The sequence below is a fragment of the Platalea leucorodia genome, assembly GCF_965183815.1.
Source record: "Platalea leucorodia genome assembly, chromosome: 11".
Lineage (NCBI taxonomy): Eukaryota > Metazoa > Chordata > Aves > Pelecaniformes > Threskiornithidae > Platalea > Platalea leucorodia.
In genome coordinates this window covers 4,778,410-4,791,773 of record NC_138833.1, presented here as the reverse complement: position 1 = coordinate 4,791,773, position 13,364 = coordinate 4,778,410, and the positions used below count along the sequence as shown (strand labels likewise).

The following is a 13,364-nucleotide window of genomic DNA, read 5'->3' as shown; positions in this document are numbered from 1 at the left end:
GATCAAGATGCTAGCAGAAGATGTCTGTATATTAATTCAAGTGTTATATTTACATCTGGCTGAAGTTTGCTATTTAGAATGTTTCTTCAACAGCTTCCAGGATGGGAGAGTTATTTTGGTGATTGGGTTTTAGCAAAGGAGCTGAAATCTTTTGTGTCCTGGACTACTTCGTAACTGCCTACATCTTCTCACACAATTAATTACATGAAGCTAAATGTATCTGTCTCAGAAGGAAGATTTGGCACCTATAGGATTCAAATATGCAGTTGAATTATATAACCTGGGATGATGGTTCCCCTGATTTTGGGGTGAACGTAACAGGTCCTGGCTCTGTGCTCAATTATTCAAGGACTTTAGAAGAGCTTTGAGGGGCTTGAAGGAGATACATCCCACCTTCAGAATTAGAAGTTGTTGTCATTATTGCATGAAGTATCCAAGCCCAGACATGCCATTTTGAATTCATTTGCATAGCAGTTGTGCTTACACCATAGTTCTGTAACTTCTAGCCTACGAGTTCCAAAGTTCATGGCATTACCTCCCATTTGTCTTTGCTTTTCTGAGGCTTTTAACTAACAAGTTTGTAGCACAAGACTAAGAGCCAAGTACATAGAGCCACTTAGAAAGATGTGGTTGTACCTCTCTAACTCTGATGCTTGTAGTGGCATTTCATGTTGTCAAATTAATTTTACTGTATATTAGCAGAAAACACACTGAGATTTCATAGTCTCCCCAGTAGCTCTGTGGCATTGCTACTTTTGTTAAGCAGTTTCTAAAAACTAAACCATATATGACATGGATTTTTGCTGAGTACTCTTGTCAAATGAGAACAGTCCATTTTACATGTTAGAGATAATCGAGTAATCTGTTTCTAATAATGTTAGTCGACAAAGAGAATATTCATCCCATGCTATTAATAGTTTTGCATTTGGCTGCATCTAAAAATAAATCTGTTGTGTTTCAAAACCTTTTACAGTAAAGACATTTAAGCCCTACAGTCATGTGTTATACAGTGACTCAGAGGGTATCCTTGCTCCCCTGGTGCAAAATCAGAAACAATTTGCGTCCCTAACTGGTAACCGAGCACAGCCACCGTCCAAGCTGTGTTAAACAACCTTTTGAAAGAAGATCTCTACCATGCTGTCAGAGGTGCAGGGAGACTAGTATGAGGTGACTGATGTATTCCCTGCCTGGGTGGAATCCTGCTAAGTTTATTACATTTCCAGCTAAAGAGCCACATTTCCACTGAGTGATTCAGAGATACCCTAAACTATGAAAATGAGCCTTATGTGATCTAAACTGACTTAGTAGTGCAGGTTAGAAAAACCCGTATCTCTTTGTCTTGATGTAAATCAAGCACAGAATAGGGTAATCTTACCAAAGCAAACCAAAGGAAGGGAACAAAAGCACAAGGACATAATTGGATCCCTTTGCTTCAGACAAGTCAGAAGGAGATGGCGCCTCCTTATCCAGCAGCAGTGGAGCTTGGGCTCTAATGGAAAGGAAATAATGTGTCTAATTATCTTCTAATGCTGATTGTAGTGCATCTGCATGAAGTGAGTGAGTATCATCACCCAGCATGGCATTTATGCACGTTCAGGCACCATTAGTTATACGCTCATTAGCGTCCGGACATGGGGAGAGAGAAAGGATGGAAATGTTGAAACGTAGCAAATCAATAAAATAGTGCTGAAATACTTGTTTCAGAAACTGGATGCCCCTTTTCAGGTGCTTGTCATTGTTCAGCAAACTCATGACTTCTTGTCCTTGTAACAGGTTTTAGCATGTTCCTCAATGAATAGATAGCACAGATCCACATCAGACTTCTGCTTACATAAGAATTACTAGATAAAAAGCAGCACATGCTACCAGGCAGTCTAAACAAGTTTCACAAAAACCTGTATAAAAATAAATATTCCTACTTTCACTTTCACAAATTTGGCTGCTGTGAGTTGAGCTGAAGAACCGGAAACCTTCATGGAATGCTGTCCTTGTAGGTGGGATGTTGTCAGAGAAAACGTCAGTAGATTGCAGAGCAGTTGTTTGACGAGCCTTATAAAAGAACCAAACCTTATAAAAGGACCAAAGAAAATCCCACTTTATGTGGCTAGATTTGAAAACAGTTAGAGGACTTCATTAAAATTTTAACCACCAGAATATGTAGCTCAAAACATGCATAGAATGGAAAACCTTCTTACTTTCCGATCCCTAAGTTCTTGTTCAAGTGATGTTGATTTAGAGTCTGACTGGGATCCTTAGCATCTGCCCCAGTGGAAATAACAGTGAAGATGCACATGAAATACTGTGTTAAACCAGCTTCAGCTATCAGTGAAAAGATTTGATACTACTGATACAAGCTGATACCAACTGTCAGTGAATGCAACAAGGCAGCTCCAAGTTATGCCTGTAGCTAAGCACCTGGTTGAGCTGATTGACAGAAAGATTAGATTGCAGTGACGGTCATGATAAGGCACCCAGTTCTGAGCGTCTGGGTCCCAGGTGTAGGAAATTTGGCTCCATGTATAAAGAAATTTTGGCATATTTATCTCTGTGTACTTGGTTGGTTATGATTAAAATTTAAGGGTATTTTCCAAACCAGGAACACACTTTCCCTTGAAAATGACAGCAGGCTGTAACTGAATTCCACTCACATCATAGCTGAAAGGGGGGAATCTTGCTGGGGCTCCCGGACAGGGTCTGCAACGTGCTGGGCGTTCCCTGCAGTGCTGCTGGCTTCAAAGGTCCATGATTTCCATTCAGATGCTCAAAGGCTTTCCCTAGTGTCTGAAAGCTCTAGGCAGACCTGCCAGTGCTGTGTCAACCCTCTTCTTGCCTGCCTCACCAGATCAAGATCATGGTAGCATTTTGTGCTGCTTGTTTTCTCTAGGCCATTAAAGCCCAAACATCACTGGTACAGTGACGAACTGCTCAGTGCCACTGGTGCCTGCGTTGGGATCAGGGGCTAGGTAGTCCTTTTCTCATCCCCTTTCCCATTGGTATTAAACAGAGGTGGTGTGGGAAAACTCTCACCTCAGAAGAATTTTGTGATTGTAAGAATTATTGATATTGTTTCATATAAATTGAGACTAACCCTTAGTGGAATTTCCTAGGGTTTTGATGGGAATTTTGTTTGGCTATCCTACATGTTTCTAGTATTTATGAATATGTTCATCTTTACATCTCATTTACCACACGGTTTCTTCTCTAAGACAAACACAGTCTTGCTGCCTCAGAAGCCATTCCCCTCGTCCCTACACCATTAATGACCTGACACTGTTAATCCCGCCGTCTTCCTTAATGCATGTTCTGCCAGCGCTTTCAAGCTACCTTAGAAGCTCTCCTCACCTTATCTATCTTTTCACTTATAATCAAAATATGATCTTCTGTACTGTTATAAAGTTAGCCTTCCATGCCTGCATTTAAACAGCCAGACAACCTTTATGCTTTGTCACAGGCTGCTCCTCATGCTTGAGGGCCACCCTACAGAGTCACAATGCGATCTCCATTATTAAAAGTTCTTAAGATGGTTTTATCAACTGTTTTTATTCGATGGACTACCTCACTGTTGCTCTTCAAAGGTCTTCATAAAACCCTCTGTTTATAAAATGGAAGACCTTATTAACAGGGGGAGCTGCCGATTTACTGAGGCTATGTCCTGTTGTACTGACTGATGTTTTCTGATCATTCCTGGAATTTGACTGTCTGCATCCTTACATAGCTCATAATTTCTCTGAGGAAATAGAATCTTTTAGTTCTGTTTTTGTATCAAGTATATTCTTCCAATAAACTACAGCTAAAATATTTTCATCAAATTCCTGTTTACAAATATTTTTTTAATCCTCCCTTCTCTTTACAGAGACATCAGCAAGAATCAAATAACTGACATTGCGCCTGATGCATTCAAAGGCTTGAAATCTCTCATTTCATTGTAAGTAGAAAGTAGAACTGAATGGGCATTTGGGGAGAGCTTGCATGTAAGAGAAATAAAAATGATAATGTGCTGTCTGGGAGAGCTTATGTTTCTCTGTGCAGCTGCCAGCTTGCGTGAAGCATCTGATCTTTTGTAATTGAAAAATTGGTTGTGAAGGTTAGAAGGAGGAACTGTTTACACATCTCTAGTAAGTTCTTTTATAGATGAACACCCCCAAGGTTACTGGCTTGTTCACTTCTTCAAATCAGCGCATTAACTGATCTACTGTACGTGTGCACCTGCAGGCGAATCCATGCCCCCCAACTCGTCACGGCACACAAAAACCTCATCATAGCCCAGACGCTGTTTGGTGGTGTTAATCAGGGCGGAGTCAGGGGAAATACTTCCATACTGAATTTTTCTTCTGTACTAAAGAACTGAGATTGTGAGTTTTTTGGTTTCTTTGGGTTTGGTTTTGTTTTTGCTTTTTTCAAACTAGTTAGGGAAGGACCTAAGCTCTTAAGAAAACTTTTATATTTCTTAGCTGTAATTACTACTTTATTAAGCTGGAAGGGTACTAAAATATGACTTCATACAGAAGATAAAAGGAAGGTAGGATCTCTTGACAACCATTCGTTTCTATTTATAGAATATAGAAACTGTTTTATTTGAATTTAAATGCAGCTATATTTCAACCTAGCTACCCACAGCACTATTAAAACAGTGGAGCTTTTAATGGGTAAAAGGAGCAATACAAGGTCAGAAGCTGCATATGGAGAATGAACTGGAATAGAGTGTTAGAAAGAGTCCCAGGTTGAGAGAAGAGGGTAAGCTCAACTGGAATGATATTTACCCGCATTAATTTTAAAGACACTTTTAAAACATTTAGCTCATTAATATTCATATAACACAGTTTTATTTTTAAGAGTGTAGTTTATTTCTAAAAGCTACCATAATTTCATTCTCTGAATACTGGATAATTCCAACAACCTATATAACTTGTTGACTAATGCTAGTATTAGAAGGTTATTCAGTCCTAAACTTATATGTTGCAGTGAACTTCTGAGCCAGAATGCAGAAGGATGGGCCTTTTTTTGTGCCCTGAATCCAGCCGGGAGAATGCCAGAAATAGATATTAAGTGTTGCTAGCCTGTGTTGAATAGTTAGGGTGGTGTTATTCAACACAGTGTGGAATGGTCAAATCCCTCAGTGCTGTCTGGAAACGATTCAGTAAGAGAATGACATTTACTGAAGACTGCAGTTTTGGCTTAGTATGAAACTACTGCTGATCCTGTAATGCTACAGCTTTCTGGTCCTGGCAAGCCTGCTGGCTAGGAGCAAGCTGGACAGGCAAGACATTTCTACTGGGGTTGACTTCCTAACTCAGAAGTTATTCAGCTTTAGCTATAGCTAATTCAGATACCCCCAGGTGGCCTCAGGAGTGGGACAGAACACATCAGAGTGGACAGAGAGGAAATGAGAATATAAACTGGGCAGGAATTTATAGTGTTTTGACTCGCACGCAGAAGCAAGTGAAATGACTGTGTATTCTCTGCCCAGTCATCCAAAATGATATTTTGAGTAAATGATGTTTAAATATGGTTATATCCAAGTGGGTAAAATAGCGCTTAAGTTACTGCTAGGAGGTTACAAGGGGGAAGAGAGGGGTCAGAGAGATGAGATGCAGCACAGAAAGGGCTGTAGTAAGGGAACTGCCCCTTAGTGTCTGTCTCTGCCTCAGCTTTCTCCTACCGCAGCCACGCAAAGCTGTTGTAACACACAGTCTGTTTCTCCTCTCTCTGGCAGACTGGTTTCAAGGGCAGTATTGACTCCAGCCTTGAAATTGTCAGCTTTCTCCTCTAGGTTCAGTTGTCCATTGTGCTTGCCATTGGCTTTTACTTTCTTTTGAAGGGTTTTACTCTTGCTGTTCGTTGCAGGTAGGTCTTACAAATGTTTTCCCTATGGCTGATAGGCAAGAGTTAGTTCCCTGATCTTTCATGACCTGTCACCCACACCTCTGGCAGGTTCTTCCCTGCTGGTCACTTCTGTCGTCGTTTCAATTTCTGAGCCCTAGATACCTTTATGGAGCAAGATTATCTGCTCTTCTGCAGAATCTGGGTTTCTCTGAAGAAACCTCCCCAGGTTTCTACTTCTGAGAAGTAGAGGATCTTCTTTCATCTGATCTCTGCTATAGCCACCAGTCCAGTTCTGTCAACCGCAGAAAGACAAGTAAGCGCAAGAGAAGAGGACTCCTTTGAAGTGCCAGCCCTCCCAATGAAACTGCCAAAGGGGAGAGAACAAGGAGGTAGAAATGAAGTAAGACAGTTTGCTTACTAGTGTTTTCTCTTTTAAGCGTCTCAGACTTTTTGGTGCCTGAGGCCCCAATAACTTCAGTCAGCTGCATGCCCTGAAGGAACGCTGCTCTGCATACAATGCTTCAGCTCAGCTGAGAGTAACTTTTATTTTTTTGTATATGTAAGTCAAATGTGATTGGTGGCATACATTTTAATGAGACACCATTGAGGTTTAATCTGTGCACAGAGCAGCTGGACTTTTCAGCTAGCTGAGTTAAAACGAGAATAAAGGAGGGGAAAATATTAATGCAGAAATGAAAGTAAGCAACTTTGTTTCCATTAAAAATTAAGTACTGCTGTACTGCCTAAAATCCGTGCTTATTTTCCCCCTGCATTATTCCTATTTTCTGCTCCTCCTTTTACTCCCTGCTTGCCTGCAATTGCAGTGCTCCCTATGGGTCTAAGAGAGTGAAAGTGCTTATCTGGAAGACAGCCAACGTTGTTAGTCTAGCTGGCTAATGGAGGCCTATATATAGTGGGTTGCTACTCTGCTTTCTTCTGAAGTTAACTTAGGTTAGTGTTTCCAGGCAGAAATGTTTCTCAGAGTACTCCGCCTATTGTACCTATGTGAAAATGGAAGAAAAAACGGTGTATTATAGTTTTGAAAACACAGGAATGTTTATTACAGAAGCAGTTTCCCCTAAAATATATAAAACTTAAATCTTTTCAAAGGCAAAGTGATCCATATGCTAGCAGGTCATAAGTTTTTATTTTAAATCTATATATTTTCTCTAACAAGAAATCCACCTATGGGAGTCAAACAGGTCACAAAATCTTAACACTTTAAATAAGCCATTTCTGCTTTAGATTTTCTCTGCATTTAGCATTGGTTGATTGCAAAAGAATGTGTTATCTTATTATTTTAAGCAACAGTTTGAGAAATGCTCTATTTGTGGTACATGGTGTTTGTGTTTCATAGTTAGAATTGCACTTTGCTGGAGCTAGAGTGGTTAATAACACAGCGCAGGACATGGGGGCTAAGTTATGAATAGTTTCATGTTTCAAGATTGCTGCATGTACTTTCCAAAGTAAATTAATTTTTCATTTAATCAACTCAAAATCTAATATCAGTGAGAGGATTGTATCAGCGTTTGGTTATTGTTAATAGTATCAAAGATAAATGTTATTCTTGGGGTCAGTAAACTTCCCACAACTATAGGTTTGGAAGGCCATGTCCAGACTGTCCGGGGACATTTTACGAGATATGACAAAATAGTCTAAGCCTTCAGTGTGTTAAACTGAAAGAATAAATTTTAGACCATTGCAGAGGGAGAATTCTTTTGCTTTTGTTCATATACTGAATTAAGCTAGTGAACAATTTAAAAGCTTAGATCAGCCTGGGCACAACGACAAGAGACAGCTTAGATTTTGACATAGCAGTCCCATTTAGACCATCATCTCCTGGGTGATGATGTATGTGGTGTCATTCATGGTGATTTGAAATCTGCAATAAAACACTGTCTCTTGCAATAACTGCCAAACTTATTTTAAGGTAACAAATTGCTTTGGATAGTTTTACTGTGATTTATTTAGCCTAACTTGTTCTGAAGAAATATGAAATAGTGCAGGGAAAAAAAATTACATGTCTAAGTTTCTTTCAGATATTAGAAATTTATTGCTGTTTTTACCCCTATCAATTCCTCCTCTTTTGAAAACTTGAATTCTTACTGAGCCTGTGCCATTGTACGTAGCTTGGGAAATATAATTCTTCCTAGCAAGAATTGTTTTCACAGTCTGAAGGAAAGTTAAAAGCATTCTGAGGACTGAAAAAGACATTGCATAAAGTCAAAATTTGACACTTCGGTAAGAATGTTTCAGCCATGCCAAAATAAAGGAACACTTAGCTGGAAACCATATGGCCTAGAGTAAGGGATTCTGTGCTAGGCTTTCATACCCCCAAAAAGTTCCGTGTCACCTTCCAGAGAAAAAAATCTGTATTCAGGGATCTGACTTAATAAAGCAGCTAAATTGCAACTATATTTGCAAGTAAGGTAGGCCGACAAGCTGTAAAATAAAGACAACACAGCAATTATTGTTTCACACCCTTAGAAGGTGGTATGCTAAACTTTAGTGCATATGAAAGGCCATGTGTTGGTAAAGTCTTTGCAAATTCCTGAATTTTAAGATTGTTCAAGAGGTCAGAATGTCTAGAGACTGAAGAATCAGTGAGACTCCTATGGCTCAAGACCCTGCCGCTGAAGGTTTGTTACGTGCTTAATTACGTTCTCACCCAAGATAACATACTTGTTGCTACGTGTGCTTCCAATGATTTCTTCGTCTGGTATGTCCCAAGCTTTTAGATGAATCTATGCAGTGACTATTTTCGCTGTTTAATCTTTATTTTTAACTGCTTAGAACATCAGTTGGATTAGTCTGCAGCACTTGAAGTTTAGTAGTAACAATTAATTGTTTAACTGGAAATGTAATATTTAATTGTGTCTTGGAATAGATACATTTTTGGGAGAATATTAAAATATGATGCCAGAATCAGGCTGAAGAAACATAACGCCTCATTATGACTTTTATATATTTGTATAATTTCTTATTGCAGATCCATAATAACTCTTCAGCTGAATAGGGTGCTTCTTCCAGGGATCTCCTCCAATGTTTGCAGTGCAGCCAGGGGTCTGTGCTTTATGTATGTTGTCTTTCCCATTGCTTGGAAGGTTGATGGCAGCCTGAAAACTGCTGCAAGTTGTGAGCCAATGTGCCAGGTACTTTTGAAGAACTGCAGCTTGCAGTTTGTGGCCACGCGGAAAGCATTTAGCTGTGAACTGGCGAGCTGATGGCTCTGCGTGCCGGTAAGAATACGGCCCTCAGATGGCTCAGCGCACATCTGCCGTAACAGCAACTTGCTGATGTTGGAACGCCACCTGCAAAAAATCTGAGAAAAGTTTGCTTGAGCTAAAAATACAGTGACTGATTCTTCACACTGGTCATTCAGGTATTGGATATGCCTGCCTTGTGGGAAAGGCGAGAATGAAATTCACGCACTGGCAAGTCTGATGTGTTTGCACATCTTTATGACTGTTTTCTCCATTCAGACTGGTTTCCATCTTTGTAAAAGAGACTCCCATGCGTGGCGAGAAGAGAAAGAAAGGAGCAGTAAGGAAAAGGATACCTATTGGTGTCTCAGTCAGTTTTGGCTTAGTCTCTAGTTGCTACTTTTAAGATTAGCATTGTGAATATAGAATTAAGCTATAGCTCACTTTTCTTTTTCTCCCCAAATGTACATCATGTTTACGGTAATATTTTCTCCACCTGACAGTAAATGGTATTGGTCAGACCTGTGGCTAACCTGCTCTCCCAGCAAAGTTGAGAAGCTAATGAACAATCAGGAGCACACAATAAAAATTTCAGTAATTTTTTTGTGCTCTAATAAATGTCATTCTGATGCACTGGTCTGCTGTCTATTGGCAGCAATTATTGAGCTGATTTTACTTTTATTACATATTGACTTTGTTAGTGTATTTTTAATAAAAAATATTTGGGGGCTAAAGTTTCAGGTGCTAGGGGATAGGAGGAGGGTTGTATTTCCTGTGCCAAGCTTGCCCAGTAGCCAGGACACCTGCCCGTCCAGCAACATATGTGAGGGATGCAAGCGAACATACATTTTTAGAACTTGTAATGCCATAGGCAAATCCCCTAAAATTTATCTCTGTTGGTAAAAGCATTGGAGATTTAAATGAAGTTCTGGAATTGATTTGGCTGAGTTGCCTGTTACATGGCCTTTTGAAGTTATTTTTTTGTTTGGGGTTTTTGTTTGGTTTCTTTTATCCCCAAAGCTGCTATTCTGGAAACATTGCGGTGCGTGCTAGTGAGACGGGCAGAACGACCGGACGCAGAGGAAAGCGGCTGCGGTAACGGGGCGTACCCCGCCTGGCCCGCCTTTCCTGCGGGCTGCCTCACCCTGTGCTGTTAGGGGTGCAGCAGTCAGTACATTCAGAACAAAAGGTGATGGGTCAGAACCTGACCAACGGTCGTATTTGCTGGTATGGGTACGCTGTCTTAAACAGAGAAAGTGAGAACTCTGAGGAAAGCAAAAGTTTCGGTGCTTTTTGTTAAACAGAAATCAGGAACTCTAGAAACGAGACGCAATGCATTATATATCTCCCCTCCCCTCTCTTTGCTTCTTTCTGTAGGACGGGTTGCCTTCAGCTCTGGCATGGCAGGCAGACAATGGCATGAGCTAATTTGGCTCTGTGTAGTGCTGAACATGAATATGAATTAGAGACAAGTGCCTGAGCTCTCATACTGACTTTTGTTTAGCTGTTAATTTGTTTGAATGTTAATGTGCCACATGCGCGTAAGCCCAATTAGGTTTGAAAATGCTTATTTTCTTTTCATGGCTTCTAAAAATTGAAGCTTTATTTTATTTTATGAACTATTTTAATCTGTTTTATTTTGCTCAAAATAGTAGGATGTATAAACACATCCAAGGTTTAAAATTCAGTGGAACACTGCACTATGACCTTCTGACTCTTAAATTAAGAGCAAATGAAAAATTACTCTAATAAGAGTCTTATTTTGATATTTGGATTTAGTTGAACCATAACTAACAACTGCACCGGGTGTTAGTGTTTGAGGTTTTTTTAAGATTTTACTTTACATAAGTGTTTTTACCTCTACAGCCAGAATAACCCTCAGTCTGGAGCGGGGATTTTTTTACTTCTTTCCCTGGGCATTTTGTAAAGCTTAGCTTCTGAACTCTTTCTCACATGCTACAGTATTATGCATTATTGATCAGCATTGGTGATCCTGCTACTACACAAAACTAAGGAAGGTCTTCATCTAACATCCCAGAGCTTACAATCTAAACTTTGTATACAGATGATGCACTTGCCGAAGAAATGTTGTTCAGAAAGAGTGGAGACTGAAATGGAAATATACTGGATTCTGTGGGCATTAACTTAATATTTTAACCTTTTATAAATATTTTATTTGCAGAGGTTTTGCTTTTGCTTCCTGATACAGGTGCTCACATCGGTTGCTTTGTTCAGAAAGAAGTCTGTGAGCCAGCCATTTGGATGTTGGTTTAGAGCCCAGTGAAATTCAGTGACTTGAATATTATCTTTTATTTTGAAACTGCTATCTAAATGGACCTGCTAGACCTTTCAAAGTTCAGCCATCATTTCTGTCTAGTTTTGGGTAGAATATTAAAATCTACGTACATCGCATGAAATTTTGTTGAAGTAGGAAATTGTGTGTGTCTTCTGAGGCTGAAATTAGGAAAAAATGAGAAAAATCAGTGGTACTAGCATTCATTACTCACAAAAAACACTAGCTGTCACAGCACATTAAAAGCCAACCTCCTGACTCTGCCTGCAATAGATAAAGAGGAATCATGTTACATTTGTTTAGAGACAATATAATGCTAGATTAGTTTCTTGGGTAGCAGTTCCGTTCCTGCTAAACTACGAAAGTAATGAAAAATGAAGTTTGAAGTTCAGATTTTCATATCTAAGCGGTGTTATTTTATTTAGATTCATTTTATTTAGGCTCAGAAATGAGCTGATCTGGGAACTCTCCCACAGAGGTGATATACTTCCAATGACTGATGAAGAGTAAACCGAAGTGGCGGTACTCTGGGAAGGCCAGAGGGCGTTGTAAATGGTCCGTCATGCTAAGTGTTTGTTTTTCAGTATGTTCAACTCACCATAATATTTTAGATGTTGAAAGACAGGGTAAGCCAGCATTTCAGCCAGCATCCAAGCCTCACATGGCTATTTGATTCATTGCTAGCATATTATTCCACGTTAAAAAGCTCAGGAATTAACCAGTTTAGTGACACATAAGCAACAAATTTTTGGCATGAGCTGGTTTATAACCATTTACTATGTCCTATGTAGAACATAGAAATTACATAAATACTGTTTTTCCCAATTTGAAGTCTATTAAAATGTTTAGGTAAGGCGTAAAGCTTTCAGAAGTAGTCCAATTTTCTTCCCTTTTACCAGGACCCGTATAAGCTCCTAACGCACTTTCTGGTTTTGACAAATTTTATCAGCTTGCAGAAATGACATGGGTAAACACTTTAGCTGTGGTTGAAATTCAGGTGTTCCTGTTATATGTGATTTTGCGCTGATCCCTAGGTAACACATCTTAGCATAACGGTGGGTTTGTCTGTTTTTCCCTTTAGTTCGATTTCTGAGGATACTATATGTGCATTTTGCCATTAAAAAAGGAAATATTTTTAATATTAAAACGGAATCATGGCTATCAGGTCTAATATATTTATGGTTGAATAAATATATACAGTGACTCTCATTTGTGTTATTAAATCTTTACTGATTTTTATAACTAAACTATACCTAAATTATTTTTGAGTTTCTGAAATATATGGCTGTTTCCAGTTCAGGCTAAATTTCTTTATATGAGCTAGTTGAAATGGTGACAGCAGCTGGTGAAGCCATAATATTTTATCCCATGATGCCTGTGTCACATTTCATGCCGATTATTACACCTTAAGAGATTCAGTTATATGAAATTTTATCTACAACCAACTTGTGCTCCCTGGCTTTTAAAATCAGTATCACTGAGCAGAATTCTAGGTTTTTGCATCAGACAGCGTGCCTTTCAATGGTTAAAATATTTCTAAAAAGGGTGGGGAAAAAAATTCCCTCAACAGAATGAAAAATATTTCAGATACAGTTTTTGGATGATGTCCAGTTTCTACATTAAAAATGCTTTCCAACACCAGACGAAGCCTGAATCATAACGACTCATTTAATACCATGTGCTCTCTGAAAAGAAAATGAGATCAGTAGTTAAATGAAATGCCCACAGATCCTGGGCATGGTGCACAAGATCAATAAAGATGATAATGCAGAGATGTGGGAGGACACTAAACTGGTCTGTTACTTAAGATTTATTTTGTCTTCCTGAATCTTTCAGAGTGCTCTATGGAAACAAGATCACAGAGATTCCCCAGGGCCTTTTTGATGATCTTGTGTCTCTGCAGCTGCTGTGAGTATGATCCCTTCCTCTTCTTTATTTTACAGACTAGCTAGATTTACTGTTTTTTCAGCTTCTGACATATATATAATCACCTTTTCCACTGAAAACTCACTGGGACGTGCTAGTCTTCTTTTCTGTCTCAGGCA

At 39.2% G+C, this 13,364-nt stretch overlaps 1 protein-coding gene across 1 annotated transcript in view; it reads left to right on the top strand.

Moving 5' to 3' along the window:
• The window catches only part of SLIT3 (slit guidance ligand 3), a gene marked incomplete at both ends in the record, with an annotated part of 527,658 nt that overhangs the window by 361,223 nt on the left and 153,071 nt on the right, over positions 1-13,364 (top strand). The window contains 2 exons of the mRNA XM_082324538.1: positions 3,854-3,925; positions 13,156-13,227. Coding sequence (XP_082180664.1) covers positions 3,854-3,925; positions 13,156-13,227 — 144 coding nt within the window. The remainder of the gene's footprint in view (positions 1-3,853; positions 3,926-13,155; positions 13,228-13,364) is intronic.